Source organism: Gymnoscopelus braueri (assembly GCF_963280865.1).
Source record: "Gymnoscopelus braueri genome assembly, chromosome: 20".
NCBI classification, from domain to species: Eukaryota; Metazoa; Chordata; class Actinopteri; order Myctophiformes; family Myctophidae; genus Gymnoscopelus; species Gymnoscopelus braueri.
This window is the reverse complement of record NC_137622.1, coordinates 11,303,447-11,317,944: the sequence shown is the minus strand read 5'-3', so window position 1 is coordinate 11,317,944 and position 14,498 is coordinate 11,303,447. Positions and strand designations below refer to the sequence as shown.

At 42.7% G+C, this 14,498-nt stretch overlaps 1 protein-coding gene across 1 annotated transcript; it reads right to left on the bottom strand.

The window, feature by feature from the left end:
• Positions 1 to 796: 796 nt before the first annotated feature.
• Positions 797 to 3,989, bottom strand: ccdc85b (coiled-coil domain containing 85B). Its single transcript, XM_080415355.1, has one exon. It carries the CDS (start codon positions 2,743 to 2,745, stop codon positions 2,143 to 2,145), a length of 603 nt encoding a protein of 200 aa, XP_080271481.1. The 5' UTR covers positions 2,746 to 3,989; the 3' UTR covers positions 797 to 2,142.
• Between the last annotated feature and the right edge of the window lie 10,509 nt (positions 3,990 to 14,498).

The window sequence follows — 14,498 nt, the reverse complement described above, 5'->3', positions numbered from 1 at the left end:
GATCGAGAGAAAACAAGGATCGACTGTATTGGGCAATGGACAGAATAATGTATGGTGAGAAGGTTTAGTAACTAGGTCACAACCCTCATGTCTGAACACTGTGTTCTCTCTGTCGTCTCCAGCTATCCAAAACGAATCGCTCCATAAGACAAGCTGTAGGCTACTTAAGAGTACATGGGATTTCATCACAAAACTTAGGTCAGATAGGGAGGAATAGAGAGAGACATCTGTCTCTCTTCTCTCTCTCCTCAGCAGAGATACAAGACAAGAGAGAGAGAGAATGTCTGCTGCAGTCAAAGGACTTCTGTGTGTCACTAAGTGGGTAAAAGCATTACTGTCCACTCCAGATGCCTGTGCTGTGCAAACAGGAGTCCAAAAATAAAACTGATGAACACACATTAAGTCAGCCTGTCTGACGGAGAGAGGAGCATCAATCAACTACACTCTGTAAGGACAAACAGGTCGAAGTAAACAAGGAGAGAAGTCAGTCATTCAATGGGTGTCAAGTAAATGCAACAATGTATACACACAAAGTCAGACAGGGGTGACACAAAACACTTAATACTTTCCTTTGTGTGTGTTCTGTGTTGTCTACTGCATTTTATGTTTTTGATGGTGCACTTGCTTGATTTACTTGTTTCACCCCAGAGAGGGGTGACACAAAACACTAATGCTTGCCTTTGTGTGTGTTCTGTGTTGTCTACTGCATTTTATGTTTTTGATGCATTTGCTTGATTTCCTTGTTTCACCCCAGAGAGGCTTAATAAACTATAAAAAGAAATGTCAGAAGACAGGAAAGTGTCACAGCCACTGTATTTAAAGCTCTTCAATGCAGCAGAGCCACCAAAAACAGCCAACATCAAAGCAATTCTTGCCCAATCCATGTGCATTATCTATACGACTCAAACTGAAATTCACATTTGATAATAATGTAAGCTAATACTGATAAATCAAGGTAAAATGTAAAAGAGAATATCTCTAATGTTACAGAATTAACACAAAGCATGAGTTATATCAGAGTGCTGACGGTTGTCAAATTAAACAAATTGTGTATTAGCTGTGACATGCTAATTGTGACATCAACAACAATGTAATGACAAAAAAAGGAAACACAAGTGACTTCAACAGCTTGCCTTCCAGGTCCACATATAAACCATTATAATGTAAAGACCTTCCAGTTTGATACAAAGGGTTTCCAGTTTGATACAAAAGTGTCTGGTAGAACTAGACATGTGCAGATCGGCTCTGAGTGAGGACCACCGGTATCAAAGACCTAAACTAAATAGAATGGCTCTTTGTCATAAACACCAACCATTGCCCAGAGTAAACCTGAGTGGCCTCAGAGTGAGATCTGCCAACATGCCTTCACAGACTGTGATAATCATCATGCACACGTGGCACTCCAATCCTGACCTGAGGAAGAGAATGCATAATCTATTATACATAGTTACCGGGTTGCTAACAAAAGCAATATCAAAGTGTTTTTTTGTTTGTTTTTTTCATTTTCAGCTATTTCAGTGCTATTTGAATTCAGTAGACTAATATGGCTCAAAACTGGATTGAAGTGAATCTTAGGATCCACGTTTTAAAGAATCACGTTAGCTTTGTCCAGTGCAATATAAAACGTCTACTCCCTGTAGGCTGTAGTCCAGTGCATGAGATGAAATTATATGCGACCTACTTTTTTGCTCCAATTTCTTTCTTTTTTTCAATAGGGTACTGAAAATAACAAATCATTTTCTCAAACAGGACTTTGTTAGAAAAACAACAAAAAAAGAAAGAAACAATGCAAAATGTAGATAGTGTCACCAGGCAAATGCCTTTTAAATGTCTCTGTGGCCTACAGTCCCTGATAAAAGTCAATAGTAAATACAAATAGTCAATAATCTTTGTGAAGTCAAGGGCATACTCCATTTCCTTGGACTTAAAGACAGCCAGTGGCAGACAATTCTTCCAGCATTAAAGACCAATATGCTTTTACACCAGCTTATCCAGATTTATATTTGCAGCCTACTTAAGACATATTCCTCCATGTCCCCAGTCCCCACCACTCCCACAAATCTTTATCTTCATTTAAATCAAATCACTAGCCTACAGTAGTAGCCCTGGTTTAATTAGGACCAGAACGAGGCGGTGTGATCATCAGTCATCGGGGGAGCACACCAGGTGGAGTTGGTCCGGACTACCAACACTGCCGGTGCTGGAGCTTCCATCGCCCAGGTCCCGGGCCACCATGCACGGCATGTTGAGCTCGGTCGACCCGCCGGGGCTGGAGTCACTCCTACTGACACACTCCTCCTCCAGGACCAAGCACAGTTCCTTCAGGTCCAGGTTCTCCTTCACCAGTCCGTCCTGCATTCGTTCCAGGTCGGCCAGTTTCTTCAGATAACCCCCCAGGTCTTCGCGCATCACTTTGGCTGCGTGGTGCCCGAACAGCTGCCATTCCCTGGCGAGCTTCTTCACTTTGAGCCGGTCGTCGTCCAGAAAGCAGCACAGGTCGCGCAGCTCCGTGTTCTCCTCCTGCAGACGTTGATTGATGACCTTCAGTTCGCGGATTTCGAGGAGGTGTCCTTGCAGCTGTTTATTTACCTCCTTTATCAGACGCCCTCGCTGGATGAGAGCCGAGATCTTTTCCGACTCCTCTTTACGCAGTCGACTCACCAGCTCCTCCTTGGAGCAGGCTAGGAGGTCGTCGTCGGACATCTTTGACAGTTCTCGGTTAAAGATCTCACTGTCGCTCCCCATTTTCTATCAAAACTATATAGGCAGGTGACGCTAAACCTGAGACGGCTCCACTATCGCTGTGTGTGTGAGCTGTAAACAACTTAGAAGAAGGCTGGATGGACGCGTAATCCTGGATGCTAAAAAAACTTAAGCGTCATATCTTCATCCAGTTCATACTGATGTGTATGGAATCATTTGGGTTACAGTAGAGCTACTTGAGGCAAAATCAAAGCATGTGAGCCCTTAATTGATTTTTCCCCCTTCTGGGCAAAATGCAAGACCTAGTTTAAGCTATTATTGCGCACGGGTGTCTTCTTTCTCTGAATATTCTTCTTACCCCCCTAACATTAACCAGTAAAACACATTGTCAATCTAGCATCCTCTCTTAAACAGCAGGCTGTGCGTTATTATACGCATAAAATAATGTCCTTATTGCTCCCCTCCAGTGTCAGTCTCTTATCATCAGGATGCTAGGGTGTTATTTATAGGCTACCAGCCCAGGCCTGCATCATAGGGCCTCTCTAACAGTACTACTGTGTACAGATGTTATGTTATTTATGGAGGCTACAGACCAGGCCTATATCATAGGGCCTCTAACAGTAGGCTACTACAGTGTACAGATGTTATGGTATTATGTCGCTGGCATCATCATGTCGTCTCTCATCACCATAAATGGGACGCGCTGAGATGAGAAAAGATATAAGCCTCGCGATCGGTCCGCTTCGGTTCAATTGATTCTCAAAGAATGCGTCCTTGCGGCAAAATGGCTTGGTTTCATCGAGTCATTCCTCAGAAAATGTAATAAAAATATCCCATCTTGGCCGTTATCTGGTCAAAATATGTGCAGCGTGCTCTGTTCATCCCCATAATGTCCGCCTCCTCGGCTCTGATCCCACTTTCACGTCCTCGCAGAATTTATCCAGTAACGGTCGTTCGGTTGCCACTTGCCAGTCAGTCAGTCCGGTCCTGTAAGGTCGACCATAACCTGTTTCCGAAACAAATGTCAGCGGGTTCAAAACGGAGTCGATCCAGGCTTTTGTGACCGCTGACTGGACCACCAGTTCCCCCTGTGCAAAGAGGAGAGGGGGGGGGGGAACATAAAAAAAATGCTCGATAGGATAGTGTTCATGCACCGTACTGTAGGTCTGCAGACTGTCGCGCCCCCTCTTGGATTCCACAGCAAAAATTATAACTTAAAAACAAAATTTACATCGAACACGCGCTTGGAAATCTCTGAGAAAACAAGCAAGGCTGTTACTCGAATGGAAAGGATGAGAAAATGCCTGGTGCGAGCGTGTGTGTGTGTGTGTGTGTGTGTGTGTGTGTGTGTGTGGCTGAGGCACTTCCTTCCCTGTTCCCTCTACTGGCCATGTTCTGTACACTGTATCCTCTGGGCAGTGGTGGAAAAAGTACTATTTTTTTTTTTACTTAAGTAAAAGTATCAATACAGCAATGTAGAAATACTCCATTACAAGTAAAAGTCCGGAATTCAAAATGTACTTGAGTAACAGTACAAAAGTATTGGTATCAAAATATACTTAATGTACAAAAGTAAAAGTTCTCATTATGCAGAATGTCCCCTTTCACTAGTTTTAAAATGTCAGATCTACAAGCTCACAATGCATGGCATTTTCAAATGGCTAAAATATATATAGGGCTGAAGTGGTTAGTGTGTTTTGTAATCTAAATCTACAAAGTAACTAGTAAAATAAGTTTTCAAATATTTATAGTGGAGTAGGCCTAAAAGTAAAAGTACTGAGAATTGGACATACTCCAATAAAGTAAAAATACCTCAAAATTGCACTTAAGTACAGTACTTGAGTACTTAGTTACTTTACACCAATGCCAGTGGGATGACTTCACATCCTCACAAAACCCAAGGCATGTGTGTGTGTGTGTGTGTGTGTGTGTGTGTGTGTGTGTGTGTGTGTGTGTGTGTGTGTGTGTGTGTGTGTGTGTGTGTGTGTGTGTGTGCGTGCGTGCGTGCGTGTGTGTGTGTGTGTGTACGTGTCTGTGTGCGTGTTTTCTGCAGTCACATATTACTCCTGGTCATTACAGTGATTCTATTTCAAAGTTCACTGACGGAAAGTGTGACTGTGGAGTTTTCCATGCAGTGTTAAGTCGAGGCATTGAGCCACATCCTTCCGCCCTCTGTCCCGACTCTATTGTTTCAGAAAGCACTGAACAATGTAGGGTGTTAACAGAACAGGGTGCTGTGAGGCTGCACAGTGTGCATGTGCACTGAGAGGTCCAACAAAAAGACAGTTGACTGAGTCGTTTTTCCCCTTTTGTTGGCTTTGAAGGACACATGCAGATACAGAGAAAGAGGTGGGGTGAGGATGGGGATTTGGAGGGATTTATTCAGCTTAATCTGTGTACACACGTGCACGCGCACGCGCACACGCACACACACACACACACACACACACACACACACACACACACACACACACACACACACACCAGCCTGATCACACACACACACACACACACACACACACACACACACACACACACACACACACACACACACACACACACACACACACACACACACACACACACACACACACACACACACACACACACACACACACACACACACACACACACACACACACACACACATTCAGTGCATAAATTAAAGATCCAGAGTGGGCAGACAGCATTAATCAACTGCAATACTGCCCTTCATAATCCAAATATAGGCTACATAGGATCTAATACTGTCAAATCCAGCATTGAGGATTGTACTGTGTAGGATAATGGTTTGGTATCTCACTTCATGGTATTTGTTACACAAATAGGCTAGATATCTATGATCTTTTTGCAAGTAATTACTATAGCAACTTTCTGAACGGCTTCATGTTACATGTTAATAGCAAAACAAAACAAAAACACATTAAAATACGATAAAATATAGAGCACTGAAGCTGTAAAAGACAATAGAACACATTCTGACAACCACATTGAGCTGAGAGAAACCTCAACAGGGAGGTTGTTCCATAGTCTAGGGGCCACAGAAGCAAAAGCATGATCCATTTTAATCTTCAAATGACATGAATGAAGAGATGGGCTATTGTGAAGAATGTGTTGGTTGAATGAATGTCGTTATTAGTTTGTACATCAGTTATTTTTGCCAAGCAACACTGTCATACTATGGAGTATAATGAGTGGTTTTATTTATTACCTGCTGCTCTCCATTGGGCCTGTTCGGCTGGACACAATTGAACCTGCAAGATAATGTAATATTGATTGATTGATTGATTGATTGATTGATTGATTGATTGATTGATTGATTGATTGACTGACTGACTGATGAGAAGACTGACACATATGTTCACACTTTTGGGGATACCTCATGGTATACTGTATATAGTATGTAAACAACAGTGGCCACACGTCTAGGCAGATTAGGCTGACCATGACATGAACACACATATGCGTAGCTTTGCTGTTGTTGAAGAATGAAGCAGACCCCAAAGCTGCAGTCTACTCCAGTGACTTTTTAATTTCAACGACCCACAATTTGATATTGAATTAGGCCACTGACCACCATGATTTTTTTCTTCCTGGGACTCCAATCTACACAGTAAAATACCCATGCGCTTATGAGTTACAGACCCATAAGCGTCTATTTGGTTCCTGTAACTATTAATCATTAAAATGGAGACCGCCTGGAACCGCCTCAAGGACCCCTGGGGTTCACCTGACCCCACATTGAGAACCAGTGGTCTACTTCATTCACAGAGCCTCAGCCAAGGGCAGCGTCCTCTTGCAAAGGGCTCGCAAAGCAAATGTGGGGCAGCAAAGACTCGACATGACAAACATCTGTTCAGAATTATGTACGAGATTTTCAGACATTGGAGCTGGGAGGGTCTCGCACACATTGCAGTGTATATAGGCTATGAGAAAAAGTGCAAAAGGCAAGAACATCAGATATCAACTAGGCAGGGTATTGGATCAAAAACAATTTAAGGGTTTGTCCCGTTTGCAGATATTTCTCAAGTTGTTGAAACCCTCTAACAACCAGTCTGTGGTTATGTCCTATATAGGCTGCCAAATATAAAAACAAATAGTCTGCAGACTCTGCACCTATAGCCCAGCTCTGAGATGGTATGTAGGAGTGGTTGGTATTTAATGACCTTGGTCATAAAAGCCTCCTCTAGGCTAGGGTCAAAGGTGCAGGCTATCTCTAATAGGCTATCTCTCTTCATCAACTACAACAACATCTGGTGTGTTAGCTGTCAAAGATGTAAAGATGTCTAGCTTATCACATAGAGATAAAACAAGGGTGGAATGACACAGGAATGTTTGTACGTTCTCAGTGAGGATGCATGATATTTTGATATGTTCGTTGCTAGAGTTCCACTATTCTATCATGGCGTGCTATGTACTGTACATCCTTTGCATAACAGCCATTCAAGATGTGTGACAGTGTTTGAGTGATTTGTTCTGTGGTGCAAGCAATGAGGGACCTGAGTGGCGGGGAACCGCACGCGCACACACACGCACGCACGCACGCACACACACGCACACGCACACACACACGCGCGCGCGCGCACACACACACACACACACACACACACACACACACACACACACACACACACACACACACACACACACACACACACACACACACACACACACACACACACACACACACACACACACACACACACACACACACACACACACCTCCATTGCCCCATGACTTTTCATATTCATGCACAACCCAAAACATTGTCATCACATGCCCCAGACAGTGAGCTGTGAGCATTTTGTACTAGACAGAGAGCAGTACTGCTTTGTTTGTTTGGAGACAGCGATGTTCCGTCAGTGCCAAGGCATCTCTTCCCCCAGCCGTGTGGGAGTGCCTGCCTATTTGTGCAGCATGCTGTCGCCTTGGCAGTATTGTAGCAGCCATTGTAAATAACTGGCTTCGTGCACATGGGTTAGTCCTAGGGGGGTGGAACAGGATATTGAGAAGTAGGTCTATACATTATAATTGATGGCATTAACTGTGGCATTGAGGCCATAATTTCCTCAGGGGTTTGGCACTAATCTCGCCCTCAAGAGATAAATAGGTGTTTGAGTGCTGTGTGTGTTTCTATCATGAGATGTGACATGTGTACAACCTTTTGTGCACATACAAAAAAGTATTATTACATAACACAAAACATCATTTTCCTCCATCATGCTGTCACACAAGACATTAAGATGTATTTAATAAATAAAATAAATAAATAACATTTATTATTTGAGAAAATATTTATGAATTCATCTCTGTGTAGGTGGGGGGATTACTTCCAGTCTAAATGATTTAGGTGAGGAACCCAGGAAAGGACAAGACCTGTGGGGGTGTAATCTCAGGAGCTGGTGGCCATCGTTGCTCTGCTATGGAGTGGTTGGAAATCATGTCTCCTCGCCTCTGGCTGTTATGGAATTGAACATGCTGAGATGAGATACAAATAACCAGGGATAATTATCTGTAATATCGGCCAGCGCAATGTGACACATGATCCCCCTGTCTGTAGACCATCGACCATCGAAAAACTCTAAAACAGACTGAGAGATGTTTGAGAAACCTTGCGAAGGATTGCAAAAGAGGGGATGCTCTTAAAGGAGTAGTTCACCCCAAAATATTCATGGAGATTTTTTTTTCCGCTTATTTGATGGCCGGTGGAGTCGACTCAATCTCTCTTTAGGTCGTCCTCAGACGAGACAAGCCCTCCATCGTCGCTTCCAGTCATCCCGGTTCTCCATACCGTACATCTGGCCAGTTCGTTGGTACTTTGCGCTCCTGCATCATTCATTATCCACATACAGTATGTTAGCGTGGGATGTCCTTGTGACCGATGCCCGATGTGTTGGTTCCCACAGCACCAATTTGCTGGCTGGCAGCTCTTGATGTCTTTGGCAGTGTCCTGTAGTCTCATTCTCCTGGCTGCTATTTTCTCGTTCACCCTTGGTATTCCCTCATACAGGATCTTTTTGGTAACATGTGGACTCTTGCTGATGTTAGTACTGCACGCAACATTCTGGTGTAGCACCCGTCTAGAGACTTCTGTAGGGTTGGCTTCAGCGTCCAGCATTCACTGCCATAGAGAAGAACAGACTCTACCAGAAGAAGCTGAGTTTGATTTGACGGGGGAGGTTGGAGTTCCATACACTGGTCATGCCGTTCAGGGCCCTCCATGCAAGTGCCTTCCTCACTTTAAAGTGGTGGTGCCATGGTTTTGCACTTTTTCTGTTTTTCATGTGTATATGAGGTTGATAGAACTTCATTAAGCCCCCTGGTGGTGTTTTTATGGTGTTTTTATGGTGTTTTATGTCTTCTCTGACTATTTTGAGTTTCTTCCTGGAGGCTGAAACCTTGAGGGTCAAACGTGCCAATAGAAAAACAGCACTTTGACACAGTAAAATTATACCCTCCCCCTCATTATCATAACACAACAGGTGTGGGCATGAGGAGGAGGGACTAGGACAGGTGGGTGGTGCTAAGGTGGTGGAGGAGGTGCTAAGGTGAGAACCAGGTATACTTAATGAACTGGAGGCGTGTCCACATAAAAACAGATTTTTTTATTTATTTTTTTATTCTTTATTTACCCAGGGTAGGAGCTGAGCACAAGTGCTCATTTTCAGCAATGCCCTGCATAATAACACTTTCTGTACACTTTTTTGAAAAAAAATCTTCCTACTAGTATAACCATAATACCTGATGATTATGTTTTAGGGGGGAAAAAATCACTGAAAATCACGGCACCCCGTCTTTAAGATCTTGCCCTGGGCTACTAGTGATAGAAGATATTGTTATAACTAAATTCGTAAAAGGTATATACAAAATGTTTACGTCTGAAGAGATAAACCTGAACCTGTTTCTTTTTGTTTCGTCTGTTCTGAAATGTAATATTTGAAGATTTGTGTTAGTTCATTTTCTTTTGTTTGAGCTTACGTTTTCTTTATGCTACCATGATAATTTATTTTAAATGGTATTAAGTTGGGCAAAATAAGCTTCGGCTTCAGCCCATACCTTTTCGGCCAAATAGTCATCATGTTGACTAAGTTGCAATGTATATTCAAAAAATATGACCGAAATAAACTAAACTAACTAACTAACTACAGTAGTTCTCCCCTCTCGAAAGCCATTTTGGTTCTCCCTCAGGTGAGGGTCGATGGCCTGCCGTACCCTGTTCAGTATCATTCGGTTGTAAACCTTTGTGGTGATATATGTCAGGCTGATGCCTCGGTAGTTGTCTGGTTTCGAGAGGTCTCCAGCTTTAGGCAACAGGATGATTTTTAGAGAGAGACCATATTTCAAGCTGCTTGTTGTGCAGTAGAGCAAGGTTGCAAAACTCTAGGATGAGGTCATCGAATGGTGCATGTGCGCCCCATGTACTTTTTTAGTTCGAGTTTTTATTTATTCGCACAATAAAAACAGTATATAAGGTAACAATTTAAAAAAGGACACAAAAATAAATGCAGGTGACAAAGGAAATCCATATAGGGCTTATACAAGGTTCTCATCTAAAATGAAATAAAACAAGTGAGTTGAACATAGTAATCAAACATGATTCAAGACAAACAACAAGTAGGCCTAATGAGTGTGAAGTTGAATGTGCGTGTGTGTTTGTGTGTATGCAGAAGTAGGGCTACATTATGGTAGAAGCAAGTAGAGTGAAGGTGAGGGATTCCTAGGAATGAATGGTGATGTTGGAGCGGCTTGGGTATACCAAAGCCATAAGGTTAGCAGTGCAAAGGGTGTGCAGATATTTGAGGAGTAGGTCAGTGGTGAGTGTGTAGCCTGGCATTGCCAGACTGACAAGTGAATCCCACGTGATCAGTCTGGCAACGCCAAGCTAGTGAGCGTGTGCATCGGAGACCTCAAAACAGCGTGATGACTGGTGACGTGGGGGTGTGAGATCACTGGGCATGGCGAACCGGTAATTAAATAGACTAATTGATTCCGCTTCAGACGTGCCCCTGGGACAACTAGCAACGTTCACATACTATTATACCCTCTCAAACTAATTCCAAAGGGAATTGATTCCGCTGAAGTAAAAACACAGGGTTGGTGTGCAGAGGTTGAGGTGGGTGGTTATGATCTCAGTGGTGATGCCTGCATGGGTGTGAAAGGCTGTGAAGGAGTTTGAAACGGCAAGGCCATGGGTGCGAAGGCGTTGACAATCTGAAGATGTGACTGATTGACGGGATGTTGGAGCTGGGGGTTTAGGTGAATGTAGTGGTGGAAAATGGAGGAAGTTGAGTGATGACAAACATTGACATTTCTGGAAAGAGAAACATTTTGCTTTATTGAATTAACGCTAACCTTTGATTCAGTTCTATGAGTTATAGTGACTAGAGAGAACCGGGTGACAGACATAGAGTACTCCTACCCTCCTAGGACACCTGTGACATCAACAGTAGGAAGGTTACTATTGATATTTGTGGTCAGGGTCGACAGGGTATTAATTGTCAGTCCAGAAAATCGGGCTTAAGAGTGTAGTCTGCTCGAGAGGAGGTGGCATGCTGAATATAAGGAGGATGTGTGAAATGTTTGCAGCAAACAAAACAAAACACACTTGACCCACGCGTAGCTCATGAGGCTAATCACGAACCTCTGTCCTGACCTGGCCTCACGCTGGGCAAGACCTAGCCTGTTGAGTGTCTAAATAGAAGTACCGGAATTTGGCGGAAGTACCGCCCAAGGAAATGACGTTGACGCTTTACAAATCTGTTTACATTCTCCGTGAATGAAACAAGTGTTATGATTGGTCGAAAAAATATGTTTCCGGGAGAAATACGTACAACGGAAGTTCCGCCCCTAGACATTCTATGCATTAGGTTATGACCAGGCTTTTCTCTTCGCAGATGAGTAAGGCTGGGAACGAGGCTAACCTGGCCTAGATTAAAACTACTGCCTGCAGCATTATGAGCTTAAACTGTCCCAATGCACAACCAAAACACTACCACAGCGCCCTAGCCCTCTAATATAATGCCTGTCCAGAAATGAACTAAACACCCTCTTAGTCTTCAGGTGGTATTTGTGGTGGGTCTGCACCAAGCCCCCAGAACTACGGTAGAACAGTGAAGCGGCCAAGCCTGGTGGTGAAATCTGAGAATGCACTTAAATGCTACTGCGCGTGCGTCTCCCGTTTTGCGCGCATGCTCACGACGCGTCACGATCCATGGATCCATTCCATTGGTTCATATTGGTTCCATATTGGTTCCTATTCTTACTTCCGGGTGCTTCAAAACGCCACTGAGCAATTTCATTGAAATTAATAGCTGGGGGCGGGGCAATCCGCCCTCTAGTTATATTATACCTCTATGGTCTGCACTGTAGCCCAATAGCCCAGTAAAGCAACCATAAAATGGCGCCCCACCTGCAGCTTCGGATATGCCCCTAAGACAACTGCTCCAGCCACGTTCACACCACACTCGTTTACCTCCCAAACAAATTCCAAAGGGAACCCGCCTTCCACACCAAGCAAGATAACTATAAATGTATTGTTGTTCACCACTGTCATCATTATTCAATTTTATAAATAGTGCAGAATCACAACAAGTTGTCTCAAGAGATATTATAGTTGTGGTGTGTGCTGTGGACTGTGTCATCTACTTGAGTTAGAAAGATTTTTAAAACAATATATTTATAGTTATCATGCTTGGTGTGGACAGCACGGGGACAGAACAATGGCAATGACATTTACTACAGACACAACACAAGATCAGAAGTCAGTCAGTGCCACAAAATCACTCGCATAAGACAATTTGGTGATACAAACAGCCTCTCAAAACAAATAAGACATTTGCTAACCAGTATAGCTGCTACATTAATCCAAAGCTTAAAAACAGCCTACTTATTATACTCCTAAATGTCTCCCAACCAGCAGATTCCTCTCCCATTCACAAAAACAGCACGCACAGTACCACGCTACAACTTGACAACAGGTCCACTAGGAATGAGACAAGCCTCCATTTGTCACAGCCCGGATCCTAGGGTGCGACAACAATGGGAGACCAGACAAGTCTACGGGTGTGAAATAAGGATAATTATGTGTGCATGTAAGGATGTGTGAAATGTGAGGAAATAATATAAAAAAACAGCGAGGGGCCAAGGGAAGAGAGAGAGCCTCCACGAGAAGGAGATGAGCTTTTATTATAAACCACACCAGGCCCAGTGGCTCATGAGGCTAATGACGACCCTCCACCTTGACCTGGATCCAGCAAGACAAAGGAGAACCAACAAACGAGCAGGGATACCTAGGCTAGTGGAGCGGGCACAATGCGCTTCCCCTAAATTAGTGATGCTCTTTTTCGCAAATAAAAATTCAGTTTTCTAAGGCAAGTGTTTATTTGTTGGGATTTTGACCTTTTGATCACCATCCGGCAGTGACCTCAAAGCACTAGCTGTGAGACTTTTTGCCCTGCAGATGACTGACCAATGATGCCTCTCCCATGCTCCCAAAACTTCTAGACTTTTTCCAAAAGTTTCACTGATTAAACTAGTTTAATTTCCTAATTGTCCGGGTCTGGAAAAGAGTAATTCATAATTCATACTTTCATACTAAACAATGAGGTGCAGGTGCCTTGTTAACATTCACTGTACAACATTTATAGCCTGTTGCTATCCATAATGGTTCCTACAACACAAAATGCTGTGGCAAGAAAGACTACATAATGCATAATAGATAGACAGACAGACAGACAGGATTTACTTTTTATTTTTTTGTTGCATTTCTCAACTCAAAATACATGTGAATAGGGTTCGTGTGTGATGTGATCATGTGGTTAAAGGTTTTTTGATTAAAACATGGTGTGCAAGACTATAAGAGTGTATTCAAGAACGAAAGTCATCAGAGAAAGCATGCAAAAATAGACAACAGTTGAGTCTTTTACACATTCCACATGATGCCAATTTGCATTTGGCAATAAAATGCACCAGTTATAAATCTAACATTGCCGTTCCAATCCAAACTCATATTGCTTCCTTAATGTTCCACAACCTCGAGTAATATTTTAAGATAGCCCTGGTCTAATAATTTTTTCCTGCTGTTCTTGTAATATAAACGAAAAACAACTACATTTTGTTGAATGTTTGTGTCTTTTTTGTGCGGAAGCCTCTTTCCTTTTACGTCATAATACAAGTTACACCGCAATTGGTGACCTATCAAAATCCGCTGTCGGAGGGAGAGGATGAAACCACCTGCATCTTTTAGTTTTAATATGTCCGGTAAACTGGTAGAATTGTTATTTTATTGTAATTGCATCACATTAATACTGAAGAATGTTATGTTCTATTTCCAAGTTATACAAAATATATTTTTTTGGTAACATGACCTCGATTGGACAGGACACCAATGTTGGTATAACATCCGGAAGTGCATGGCTGCCAGTGTTGCCATGTCCGTTTATTATAAGCCACTTTGGGATTATTTTTCTGTAAAGTTGCTTGTAAATATTGGTGGGGGTTGCGGTTTTTTTTAGCTTTTGTTTCTAAAGTGTAGTTGCTTATTTGTGCATGTTTCCTAATGTTGTTTAAACCAGTCAAACATTTTCATGTCAAGGACCCCCAAATTCATATGTATTTGTCTGCAGACCCCATCTGAAAATATTTTATGACAGGGACCCCCGCCCCATACTAGATTTGTGTTGTTAAAATGCTTCAAAAATATTTTCCCCCCCAAATTTTCTTCAAGATTTTCAAATAGCCGATGCATATAGGTTTAAAATAAGCGCTCATGTGGCTTAAGTTGCTTCTTTTGGGC

Coding starts and splice junctions, on each gene's coding strand:
- ccdc85b (XM_080415355.1), bottom strand. CDS start 2,745: ATGGGGAGCGACAGTGAGATCTTTAACCGAGAACTGTCAAAGATGTCC.